Source organism: Diabrotica undecimpunctata, chromosome 1 (genome assembly GCF_040954645.1).
Source record: "Diabrotica undecimpunctata isolate CICGRU chromosome 1, icDiaUnde3, whole genome shotgun sequence".
NCBI classification, from domain to species: Eukaryota; Metazoa; Arthropoda; class Insecta; order Coleoptera; family Chrysomelidae; genus Diabrotica; species Diabrotica undecimpunctata.
Window position 1 is genome coordinate 179309907 of NC_092803.1, and position 13260 is coordinate 179323166.

The 13260-nt window shown below is 32.5% G+C and overlaps 2 protein-coding genes across 6 annotated transcripts in view; one reads left to right on the forward strand and one right to left on the reverse strand.

Moving 5' to 3' along the window:
- Positions 1–13260, reverse strand: part of Glut1 (Glucose transporter 1) — a 481871-nt gene that overhangs the window by 40301 nt on the left and 428310 nt on the right. For all 4 annotated transcript variants that reach the window (XM_072520663.1, XM_072520662.1, XM_072520665.1 and 1 more), the window contains one exon: positions 2106–2245. In XM_072520663.1, the coding sequence (XP_072376764.1) occupies positions 2106–2245 (140 nt within the window). The remainder of the gene's footprint in view (positions 1–2105; positions 2246–13260) is intronic.
- The window catches only part of LOC140432634 (uncharacterized), a 42261-nt gene that overhangs the window by 11228 nt on the left and 17773 nt on the right, over positions 1–13260 (forward strand). Inside the window, exon 1 of one of the 2 annotated variants that reach the window (XM_072520666.1) lies at positions 10613–10675. The exons of the other annotated variant lie outside the window; for it this stretch is intronic. Within the exon in view, the coding sequence (XP_072376767.1) occupies positions 10661–10675 (15 nt within the window). The 5' untranslated portion in view covers positions 10613–10660. Of the gene's footprint in view, positions 1–10612; positions 10676–13260 lie in introns of those variants that run through there. 2 annotated transcript variants of the gene reach the window in all.

The following is a 13260-nucleotide window of genomic DNA, read 5'->3' on the forward strand; positions in this document are numbered from 1 at the left end:
AGATTTACACGGATCAAAATTGCTCTAACGCTAATGAATTGTATATCCGAATGTCATTTTAGGGATGTGCAAGTCTCACATTGACAGTAAAATTAGATTAGTAATACAAACATTACATTGGGACCAAAGTGCCATAGTTTAAATTGATAGGCAACAGTCAGAAGAAATGAAGATCTGTAGAGGAGTTAGGTTAGGTTAGGTTAGTTAATGTCTTTCATCGGTACTTTTGTTTAATTTATATTCTAAAGCATTTTTTAAAAACACGCTCACTAATATTAAAGCGGGTGTAACCGTTCATGAGAAATTAGTTAACAACTTACGATTTACAGATAATACTGTGAGCAATTCAACGACATAGAAAACTTACAACATCTAATCTAAAGCTTAAGTCTGAATAGTGATGAGATGAGAATTACTATGAAGGCTAAAAAACGAAATATATGCTAATTACAAAACAAGAAAACTGGAATACCTAGGCTACTTGATAGGGGGACCGAAATATAAAATTTAGAAACTCATAATATAGGGAATGATTCAAGGAAGATCTGTTGGTCGAAGGCAGAATTCTTGGTTGAATAATCTACGTGATTCGTATCAATGCAGATCGATTGTTTTGTTTAGAGAAGCAAGTTCAAAAATAAAAATAGCCATTATGGTTGCCAACCTCAGAAGAAGTCTCATAGGACGGGTTCATTTCTATGGGCTGCTTGTTATGAATCTGATCCCTCAAAAAGATCTTTGGCCTCGGATAAACCTACGAGTTTCCGCAACGGGATTACTTTGACTTGATTTGATTGGATAAGCACCGACCAATTCAAGTAGTTATGAAATACATACAAAACAATATATGGTAAAAAGCTATTGGAAACTAATGGACTAACCCTTCCGTGAGAAATATGACATTGTTGTCTACTTACTTTAACAAGTCTGGAATCCTAACAACATTCGACATTGTTCTGCGCATAGGACAGATAAATGATAAATTAACTACTGGGTATGCAGGTGTGGACCACTGGCCATGGTATGCGAAATCAGCTTTCAGTTGAAATGTATCTACTAAGGAGCGACACAGCTCAAAATCAACTTGACGATAATTGTAACCTTTTTTTGGAATTTTGGCATCGGAAATACGAATAAGCGCTGACAACGACTGCTGTAATTTGGCAACAACATTAACAACTATACCTTTATTGTGTTCCAATAATACATACAAAGCCTGTACACCTGTAGATCACCTGATAGTGGTGCAAAGATTTAAACTGATTTTATGTCGATTCATAACTTTCATCAATTAAGTCAGCCAGAACTTTTGTGAAAAAATACGAGGACAAACAGGACAAGCAACAATAAAAGGGAAGGATTTGTACACAAGACAAAGCATAATATATACATGCATGGTCAAATACATTAATAATGGAGTTTTCAAAATGCGTGAAATGAAGATACTGTAGTATCATACTAAAGATACTGTATCGCGGATCGTTCTAGAAAGAGGCGGAGAGACAAGCTAAGCTCAGATAGAGTATTTGCATGATGATAAAACAGGTAATTTGCTTGAAATCATAAAGGATTAAGAATATGAAGAAAAAAATGTAATACAAAATGTAAAAATAAGCTGTACAAATATTGATTAAAAAATTAATAATACAAGAACTAAAAGAACAAGAATAACCAACAAAGATGATGTTGATAAGTATTTTTTAGTAAGATGTTTAGAGGATTACTTCATAAAGGATGAAAAATGGTTTAAACTTATTTGATTAGATCAGCTCTAATATAAAATAAAATAAGTATGAATGTTAAAATCTTAGTCTGAAATATACTAGCATCCATATTTGAATATACGCTGAGGTATTAAATATCGGTAACAATGTTTAAAGATTTATTTTGGTATTTCACCAATACCTGGTGGTTGATAAAAATAATTCTGTAGAGAAATTGTTGTTTTTTCCTACAACTTTTAGGTATAACCTTTTCGTTATCTATGTTTTTATTTAAAATAAATTTATTTCATTCAAAACACAATATAAATAATTTGGAATTTCATAATTTATTTTTAGCCTTTAATATTCACTACAAAATTTTATCTACGTTTTTAAATTTACCTTCCATTTCCTTCCCTAAATAAGGCTGCTATTTCTTCGAATGTTTTGTTTTTCGTCTCTGGAACTTTCTTATACGTAAATATCCAGAAAATTGCTAGGAAGACGCTGAACGGCAGGAAGGTATAGTTATCTAGGGCGTTCTGAAACAAAATAATATTACATAAATATTTATTGTTCAAAGCAATATAAGTTAAACATTAAACACATAATTTCAATATATCATCTGAACTATACTTCATTGCAGATGTCCGTGTAGTAAAGGAATGTGCAATTTCCGTTTGAAAACCATTATTTAATAGGCTCCATAGTAATAAGGGTTTTAAAAAGTCTCCTAGACAATAGTTAATGAGGTTATAATGGTTATATTTACAAGTGTAAAACGTACATGGACGTGCAAATGGGTTTCACAGCATTTGTAAAAGTTACATAATATGAAGAAGTATCACTTTTTTTGATTTTTAGCAAATTTTATATATTATGTATATAATTAATTGAAGAATGTAATTTGCTATTTGAGTAATACAAATGTCAGGTTTTTAAGTAAAAATAAAAAAAATAATTATTTTATCGACAGTTTCGCAACAATCAGTTTTTTTTTCAAGATTAAAAACTTTGTCAATGTGTAATAATTTTATTTTGTAATAATTTTGAAAATTTTTAATAAAAGTAATGGAAATAATACATATTGCTATAATAAAAATTTCAAATAATACTAAATAGCTAAACGATTAATTATATAAGAAGTATTAAGTTAAGTATAATCTGCGTCGACTTATTCTTCATCCGTGGTGTCTTCAGCAGTCAAGTTAATAATTAATGGTTCCACCAAGATGTCTTATGCGTTGTCCAAGTCCCACATTTCTTCTGCTTTTTTTATCACATGTTAAATGCATTTGTTTCAGTTTAAGGCAATGACACTGTGTAAAGCGTGTTTAAAAAGTTCTTTAACGTCTGCAAGTTTGTAAGCGGTGTTATTTCTTGCCACGTCTTCTTTTACTTGGACTCAAATCAACTTTATAGGATTTAAGTCACAGTGATAAGGTAACAATATGAGTACTTTAGTGGTAAGTTTTCTAGTCATTTCGTCTACTACATGCATTCTTGATAGTGTGAAGGTATGTGTTGACCAGCGATTTAAAAAAGCTCCAATTTTAAAAGGTCATCTCCAAAGGATATATTTTTATTAATTTACCATTGCCTAATATTCTCTTTCTTTCACGCTGTTGTAGTAAACTGTCCGGTTTACCGTGAATGATATTTCGCATTGTCCATAACGACAATGGAACCTTCTGGTATAAATTTCGGCATTTATTCAAAATATTTTTCAAACACATCGGCGTTCATGTCCTCGTGGTAGTCGCCCGTTTTTTTGAATTTAAATAGGAACAACTCTTCTTTAAGAAAACCCTCAGAACTGCCAATGTGGGTAATTACAAGCCTTCTCCCTTTTCCCGGCGGTGATTTAATACCTGTGGACAATCCCTTCAACACAGCTTGGCGGTTACTTTTAACATTTTTGTCTTGCCATACCTTGGAAACCGTATGGCCTTCATTTATCCATGTCTCATCTACATAATATATTCTTCCGTTTTTTTCTGTGCTGTTTAATTTTTCGAAGATATTGCCTTCTACAAGAAACAATTTCCAAAACTGTCCAATAACATTGATTTTCTGTTAATGGTTTCCCACGAAAATTTAATTTGTGAAGTATCTTCCACAATCGAGTTCTACTGATACCCAGTATATCATTATCTTGCAATGCGGCTTGAATTTTTGAAATTGTTGGAATTTGCTTGGCAAAATAAAAAGTCCAACAACACTGTCTACAGAGCACGTAGGATTATCGTGTTGTAATGGTTTGAAAACATTTAATATGAAGATCTTTACGTTGGCCGAAAACTCAGTGAGCTTTAGCCGTTATGCCGTTATGCTGGAGAAAAATCCGCCATGAATATATATATATATATATATATATATATATATATATATATATATATATATATATATATATATATATATATATCTAAATATGAAGAAAAACTAAATTGTAGAAGTCATTCAATAAAAGGAATTTGTACCGTTCAGTAAATAAATAGTATACATTAATTGTGTTTTAATGTTAGGATTAGAAGATTTACTCTGGGTGTCTGAATGTACTGGTATTAAAGGGAACGAAAAAGCGAACCCATTTGCCATTTAAGTGGCAAAAAAACATTCATAAGCCCAAAATCTTTCGTTGCTATAGCAAACCCAAAAAACGATATCGAACTCGGTGGAACGGATGAAACGTAACCACTGGTACAAAAAATTATATTAAACATTCAAACGATTTAATTTCAAACTCTATAGAGTTTTTGGTATAGATATCATGAAAATCATCAAAATAAACCGCCTAAAATGGGTGGGCCACGGTTATGCGAATGGATGAACGTGATCCTTCTAAATAACCATAAGTACGAAATAAACCGGTCGGAAGAATAAGGCAACGATCTTTAACGACTCAGGTATTTGGATGATGTGCAGGACGATTTAAGGAAGATTGGAGTAAGGGGATTGAGAATTTAATGCAAGCCAGGGCTCACCAAAGTCTGTAGCGCCAACTGATGATGATGATGATACATAGATAAGAAGGTTTACTTCATAATAAGTTTTTTGTCTATTATTACACTGGATTTTACCCAAGGTCGTCATTTTATTCAGACTGAGTCGACCTGGGACATTTAGATTTATTTAAAACATCTTTTTTTGCCACTACTAGATATCTAACTCTTTTTAAGCCGGGCACATACATGCAGTATTCTAAAATACTAATTCGTATTTGACGAACAAGGTCTACATACATATGGCTTAGTTGCCGAAGATTGCTCCGTGTTATTTTTTTCCTTTGATTCGGGTTAAAATACCGACTGACGATGGGAAACACAGAACAGCGATTATTCGTCACGAGAAACCCATACACACTACTTGCTACTTGCAAAATACCAAATAGTTGGCAATTCGAAATTCGCTGAATATCGCATGTCTGTATTCGGCTTTATAAAAATATACCTAGGCGAAATAGAACCTCCAAAATAAACAAAAATCATTAATTTTATTCTTAATTTTATTTTTTTCTTCGATCACTATTTTTCAAAACAGTACATTAATATTAAGAACTTTTATTGCTGCCTTTGCATTCTTAGCTAAATATTTCACATTGAATTGGATATCTAATTGGATAGTTAATAATAACCATTTTTACCATACCATAACTAGTCTACAATTGGTACCGTATTTTAAATTATACATGATTTCATCACTCAATAGCTAAAAATTGAAAATTGTTGGGATACACAGTTATATTACCAATGTGACGAAATGCGCATAAAGATTTTTTACTAAATAAATTAAAAGGAAGCGAAAAAACGAATTTGTGCAACAAACGACGCACGATCTTTGTAGTAATGCAAGAAAGCATAAAAATGACTGTGCAATAATGCTCAAACAATAATGTCATTAATATTGTTAATGTTCTGTATTAAATTAATTCTCTGATAGTTTACCGGACACACAGGATAATTGGTTCGCGTAACTTAGTTTGTGTGTCCTGCTATTGTAATTATCGTTTCGAGTCTTTCGATTACGCACGAATTAATACAATGAGATCGTTTGTTAAGCTGAAAGATAACCTTGAAGATGTCATATTACTTCATTTGTGCGCCGAATTGTGTTTAATTGAGGAAAAAAAACCGAAACATCATAATTAAATTTAAAACTTTTATAAGGTAACTGAGGGTAAAGATCCGCAATTTCTACTATTGTCAGTATAGTGAGAAGGCGAATAAGTATTTTTTGTAAATTAATAAGAAAATACTTGGGTAATTTCTTATTCAACATTGTGTCTGAATATACGCTGTATCTGACTATTAAATATCTACAAAATTAGACATTTATTTAAAAAAGGATGGGGGGATTTGCTTCGTAAAATGGCGTAAGTTACCATTGTCGCAGGGCTTTTCCTCTTATGGTAATAAAAGTTCATAGAAGCATAAATAATTTAATGGAAATCCTTTTCTCCTTTATTTGTCTATGATAACATTCTTGTATTTTAAAAATAAAAACAAATATTTCTTAAAAAGTACATCGTACCTATTTTAGTACATAACGAAACTAGTCAGATCCTCTGAGAAAACAATTACATGAAATCTTGAAGAATTTGTAGGCTTTCAGTAGACTTTGATAATATTAAAAATATATCTCCATCGTTAATGAAAGACTCTTCGTTTATTTCTGCGAATCTGTAAGTATTTATGTTATGGATGTCCCTTTTCCTCAACATAAGACGAGAACTAAACTTCTAAGTGGTTGATTATAAAAGACTTCGATTAATTAACCGTCGTCGGAATATTAGGTACAATGTGATGTTGAAGTAATAGTAGATTGTGATAAGTATTTTTATTTTATTCAACAGTTAATTTTACAATTTGTTTTGAAATATGAAATAAGTTTAAATGAACACTTTGCTATGTCCAGTATGTACGTTTAATACGTAGTGAAAGCGAAATCTACACTAAGCGAGATATGTAATTTTACGTACAGCGCGTGATGAGTTGTAGGACTGAGGACTATATCGAGAAATTTTGTCCCTTTAAGGATGAGATATGTGTGATGTGTCCTTACTAAGAATGAAAAAATAAGGTATACGTAGATAGCGTATACCTTATATAAGCGTCCTACTGGGGACATGAATAGAACATTGAAATAATCGTCTAACTGCGGACTTGAAGCATGAATGTTACTGCAGAGAACGGACAATTTATACGGATTTTTAACAAGGGGAGGATAAACAATCTTTTCTATGGCTTTATAGTTTGTAAATTCAAAGCAATAACATGTTTTTATGATCTATGATTAAAGAACCTTTTAGTAAAAATAAAACGATAAAAAATAAAGGTGTGTGATTTATGGCTTACAGTTTCGTAAATTCTCGTAAAACTGTTTATTCAAATTATTTGTTTTGTAACGACAGATCGGCACCAGAAAAAATCTTTTCTTATAATAGATATAATAAATATAATATATAAAAAAAGAAGTCAAGGTCTGGGTAATAAAATTTCAGAGATTTATGAGATAAAAAACTTTAAAGACATTTAAAAAATCTAGACCTTTTTTGCGGTAAAGATACATTTACATGCATTTCCCTACAATGGACATATAATGTAGGAAATTATAGTAAAAAGGCATTCTTACGCTATGTAAGAAAGAAATGTTAGACTTTATTAAACGCTTGCAAAATACTCTAAAATATTTACGCTGTAAGAAATATTCTTTTTGTTTTTTATTGCATCTTAACTATTGCAAAGTCATGTGGCATCATTTTTGATTCAGTGTTACCAATCTCTTCTTGGGTAATATCACTTTCTCCTGATAAAAAACCATACTTAAAACTAATATCGTGAATGGAATAATCAGCATTGGATTACAAAGAGGATTGTTCTTTGGAGTACTTCTTTTTTTATCTATATCGTAGTTTGTTTCAGGAGCAATTAAACCTAAAGTGGACGGTTGATTATTAAGAATATGTTCTAAAACAGAAGGCAAATCTTGTAACTGATTTTCGTCACTATTAAAATTGGGCTAGAAAATTTGGTTATCTATTTTTGCATTTTTATATTTTTGAAAATTTGTAAGCCGTTTAATAAATGTAGGATTATTTATATACCCTTAATTTTTATCATTAATAAAAAGTCTTTTTTTTTTCGTTAGATGAAAAGAGAAGGCACAACATTTTCCAAAGGATTGACTGCACAGTCAACTTCTACTATTTGGCATTACTCCGCTGGTACTGTCTTGGTGTCTTCTGTTTTTCCCGTTGGAACATTTTAAAAATCTGACATGACTAAAGTAAATTTTTTTTTGAAAGCCGTTCTGATGAGGCCTATTAGGCCGAAATACGTATAAGCGGATGCACAGGCGCCCTGTACGTGAAATCAAATCTTAACTGTCTTTTCATTTTTATTCCGATATACTCTGTACGAGTACTAGAAACCAATTCGCTAAGAATTTTGCTTAGTTGAGGAGATATGTTGTGGAATGCAATTTTTAGATTCCCCATGTCTCTAATAACATTTTTATCAAAGTCTGTTTTGCTTGCAATTCTTAGAAGGCACAGACTAAAGCAAAGTTCTGAATTTAGTTTCGAAAATTAGTTTACTGATTTTAAAATTTTTTTATCATCATCATCATCATTATCATGAACCTGCATGCGTCCACTACTGGACATAGGTCTCCCTCAGCTCTTTACATCTGTCTCTGTCTTGTGCGGCTTGCATCCAGTTATTGCTAACACGCTTCAAGTCGTCAGTCCATCTAGTTAGTGGGCGTCCTCTGCTCCGTATTGCTTCTTGTCTTGGTCTCCACTCGACAATACGTTTTGTCCATCGATTGTCTGATAATCTGGTGTCCTGCTCAATTACTTTTTGCGATTTTTTTGATGACGTCAATTGTTTTTTTTTTCTACGACGTATTTCTTCGTTTGGGATTCGGTCTCTCAGAGAGATGCCCAACATCTGGCGCTCCATAGTCATCTGAGTCTCGCGATTTTTTTTGTAACACCCTGTAAATTAGCTAAATAATGACATAATTGATCATTGTTCAACCCTATTTTTTTGGAAATAGCCTATTCTTCTATTGTATCTCTTCCTGCAAGCTTTATCTCTGAGGAAAATTTATAGGGAATATAGCCTCGCATGCGGGCTCCATGCATGCTCCACAGAGAACTATTTAAATAAATTACTTCCACAATAATTATAAAGCATATCAAACACAATGAAATCATATGGATTAAATCTAAATAGTCATAATAATGACTGACAATCTCCTCTTTTATTAAATAGTGTTTACCCTAAAAACAGAATTATTAGATCATCATCATCATTATCATTCAGCATTGATTTATCACGTTCACTGCTGGACATAGGCCTCCCTTAAACTCCTCCATTCTTACGCCTGATGTCGTCAGCCCAACGTGACTGATAGGTGGTCTTCCTCTACTACGTTTGTCTATCTGCTCTTAGCCTCCAAGTTGTAATTTTACTCGTCCATCGTGAGTCGTACATTCTCGCTACATGGCGTGCCCAGATCCATTTTAGTTCCACTATGCGTTCCATTCGTCTCTGTGCCACACTCAGTTTCGAAGCCGTGGTCTTGGTTAGAGTCATAGTTTCCGCCCCATAGGTCATGACCGATAATACGCATTGGTCAAATTTTTCACTTTTCTTTTGAGACTAATTGGTATGTTGGTCCTAAGTGTGTCTCGCAGTTTTTTAAAGACTGCCCACGCTAAAGTAATTCTTTTTTTAATTTCGCATGTTTGGTTATCCCTGCTGATTCTTATTTTATGACCCAAATGCGTATATTTCTCCACCAGTTGTTCCAGTCTTGGATAGTTAAATGGTTATTGAGGACCATACTTACCAGAAACTTAGATTTGACTAAGTTCATTCTGAGGCCCACCTTCGAACATGCAAAATCCGATTCATTTAACATATCTGTGGCGTTTCCTAAATTATCTGTGATAAGGACAATGTCATCTGCGCAACGGAGATAGTTAAGCTTTTCGCCGTCTATTGTTACTTCTCTGGTTCCAATTGACCGTCTTAAAGGCATATTCTAATGCCGTATTAGATCATAATTACGAAAAATCGACTTACTTCATTTTCCCAGTCAACCAACTTTTTGCCGCCACGAGAATTTGTGCAACCAGTAAATTCAAAAAGCTAATGCGGGGCTTTACCAAGCGAGTTTTTATTCTGACTCACCCTATGTGTAACTGCTACTAAAAATTATTAGCAATAAAAAATCGATTAATTGAAATTTTCTTAAGGAGTCTTAAGAAGTAACGTGTAAACATTATTACATAGTTACACTGATTTCTTGGTACCAACTGATCGTCGGCGTTGTCAACTATATTTTAGGATGAAAGAAAATGTTTTTGTCTAATCTGATGGTTCATATGCTTGAAAAAAGTTATCCTTTGGATATTTTTGGAGTTTTATTTGAACTTGTGTTAAAATAGTCTTACCAAGGATTCCTCATACCCCCATTAATCCAAATTTAAAGTAATGTGTCTTAATTTTAAGTATAATTGTGATATATAGGATGAAATAATTAGAATCATTGTTGTATATTTGTTTGTGCAGTAAATATTTAAGGCATAATTATATCAGATTGTGATAATTATATTACTGTTTGCAAACGTCCAAAACTTAACATACACTTTGTTGATCTTTATTAAATATTTTATTTATGTAAATATTGATTTTAATAGGTATGCGGTACTGGTCGCTTGTCAATTATTTCAATTAAACTGGACCAACTACTAGCACATATGGCGGAGAAATCAGATATGTGCATACTTTACTGGTTTAATGGTATAAATGTATTTGTGTTAATAATTTTTATTATTTTGATTATCTAAGGTCCCTTCACAATATTTTAGTATATATTGAAACGATTGACAATTTGTTTTCGTCAGTTGTAAACTCATTTACCAACAGTATAGACATTTGATCAAAATGAATACAGTTATTGTGAGTATATTAAAATTTTTGAAAATAATAGTTCTAATTTGAAAAATATATTTTTGGTCTATGTAAAATTTGGTCAATAATTAGAGTTTTTATTTTGGGACTTATGTTCTACTATTACTATTATACCGCACTGAAATGTTGAATCCTGGTTAAGAGCAGCGTCCAAACATACTAAGACTCTTTTTCTAATATATTTCCACACATTTCGTATCCAAATTATTTAGATTTTTTTACCTTGTCTATTTATTATTTACGTGCCTAATTTGGTTAGAAGTTTAGCTTTCATTATCCATTTAAATTTTAGATTTCAGCTGCATGAAATAGTTAATTGGACTTGCAGCAAAACCGCTCTACCAAGTTTCACATTTCCTTTGATTTTTTTTTGCTTATTAACCCTGAGTGAGTAGTTGTCTGTCTGTTCTATGTCTTCCGTTCTTCCTTGTTAATTGATTTCCATTGTACCACTTTTATACCTGCTTTTTTGTCCTCTGGCCTCTAGAATTATCCCAGATATGTCAGCCTCTGACGTTTTACAAGTCGAGTTAATCTTTGTCTGCCCTTATAGACATATAATTATATGTTTATTATATTTTAGTGTCCGACTGTTTGATTTTTAATAGTAAATGTCTTTCTTTTTCATTGTTTTGTTCTCTTCAAAAGTTTATTTTTTCAAATATTTTCAATATTCTTTTATACATCCATGTTTTAAATACTTCTGTCAAATTTCAGTAGTATTAATTCATTGTCGAAGTTTCTACATTATACCATACGATAGAATACCTGTAAAATTTTTCTATCCTTTTTTCCATCCTCCTCTATTTTTTCTCCTTCGTAAGGATGTAGTGGCGTCATGTAATTCGTTTGACTATTTTTGTCAAATTATATCTATACTGTGCGTGTTGGTTTGCTTTGGAGAATAAGTAACTAGTCATGTCTTATAATATCTGGTCCGGAGACCATCGTGCTGGAGATCTTTAATTATCATCATCATTCTGGCCTTATAAACCTGCAAGAATTTGTCTCCAGTCGTCCCTATCCAGCGCCTTCCTCCGCCAAGCAAGTATTCTTATATTTTGCATGTCTTCTTCGATGTTATCAAGGAACCTGAGTCTTCCTCTTCTTCTCTGATCAATGGGTATAATAAGGAGCGTTTTTCTAGCTGGGTCATTTTCTTCCATCCGCAGACGTCAAGACGTCCTATCTTAATATGTTTTACGATATCTGGTACCTGGTATATTCTATAAAGTTTGAAGTTGTATCATCTTCTTTACACTCCATTGTCATTCACTGCTCCATAAATTCGCCTTAGTACTTTTATTTTGAAAAATTCTAACATATTTTCATTACTTTTTGTTAGAGTCCAGGTCTCTGAACCATATGTTACGACTGGGCGTATTATTGCTTCGTAGAGTTTTATTTTTGTAAAATCCGTAAACTAAGAATTCCAAGGCAAAACAGACGTTGATAAACATATTATTAAAGACATAGGGAATCTAAAATTTGCATTCCACAACATATTTGTTATTAGGAATTTGGTTTCGAAAATTAGTTTACGGATTTTATTTCAGATGTCGCTATTTGCGTCCATTCGAATCCATGTTAGAGTTGCTTCCTAAGACAGAATAGATTTATTTTCACGTTCAGAGCGACTGTGAAAGCCGTTGTGAAGAGGCCTATTAGGCCAAAGTACGTATAAGCGGATACACAGATGCACTATACGTGAAATCAAATCTTAACTGTCTTTTCCTTTTTATTTCGATTTAGTCTGTACGAGTACTAGAAACTAATTCGCTAGGATTTTTGCTTAGTTGAGGAGATATGTTTTGGAATGCAAATTTTAGATTCCCCATGTCTCTAATAACATCTTTATCAACGTCTGTTTTGCCTTGAAATTCTTAGAAGGCACAGATTAAAGCAAAAATCTAAATTTGGTTTCGAAAATTAGTTTATGGATTTTATATCAGATGTCGCTATTTGCGTCCATTCGAAGCCATGTTAGAGTTGCTTCCTAAGACAGAATGGATTTATTTCCACGTTCAGAGCGACTGTGAAAGCCGTTCTGAAGAGGCCTATTAGGCCGAAATACTTATAAGCGGATACACAGACGCACTATACGTGAAATAAAATCTTAACTGTCTTTTCCTTTTTATTTTTGTATTTCTCGATATAGTTTTGGATCTAAGGAAAGGAAGAGATTGAGCCCAAAATAGCATCTGCTGGCGAGACATCAGAACAGTGGGTTTCCTTGGTGCAGCCCGTTATTTGTTTTAATAGGTTTAGGCATTTCCCCCTGAATTCGTATTCAACATTCAACTTTTTTAAGAGTTAGTTTTGTTAAATTTACCAACTGATTTGGTATTCATAACTCTTTCATTGCTTTGAACATTTCTCTTCTTTTCACAGAGTCGTATGCTGCTTTATATGCTGCGTATATAGTATTTCAAGTATTTGAATATTCCAATCATTGGGGACGGCTTTCTGTATCCATATTTCTTTTATAAGCAGCTGTAATGCCATTATGATATCGTGACCACCTTCTTTATATATTTCAGCTGGGAGATTATCTATTTCGGGTGATTTGTTTC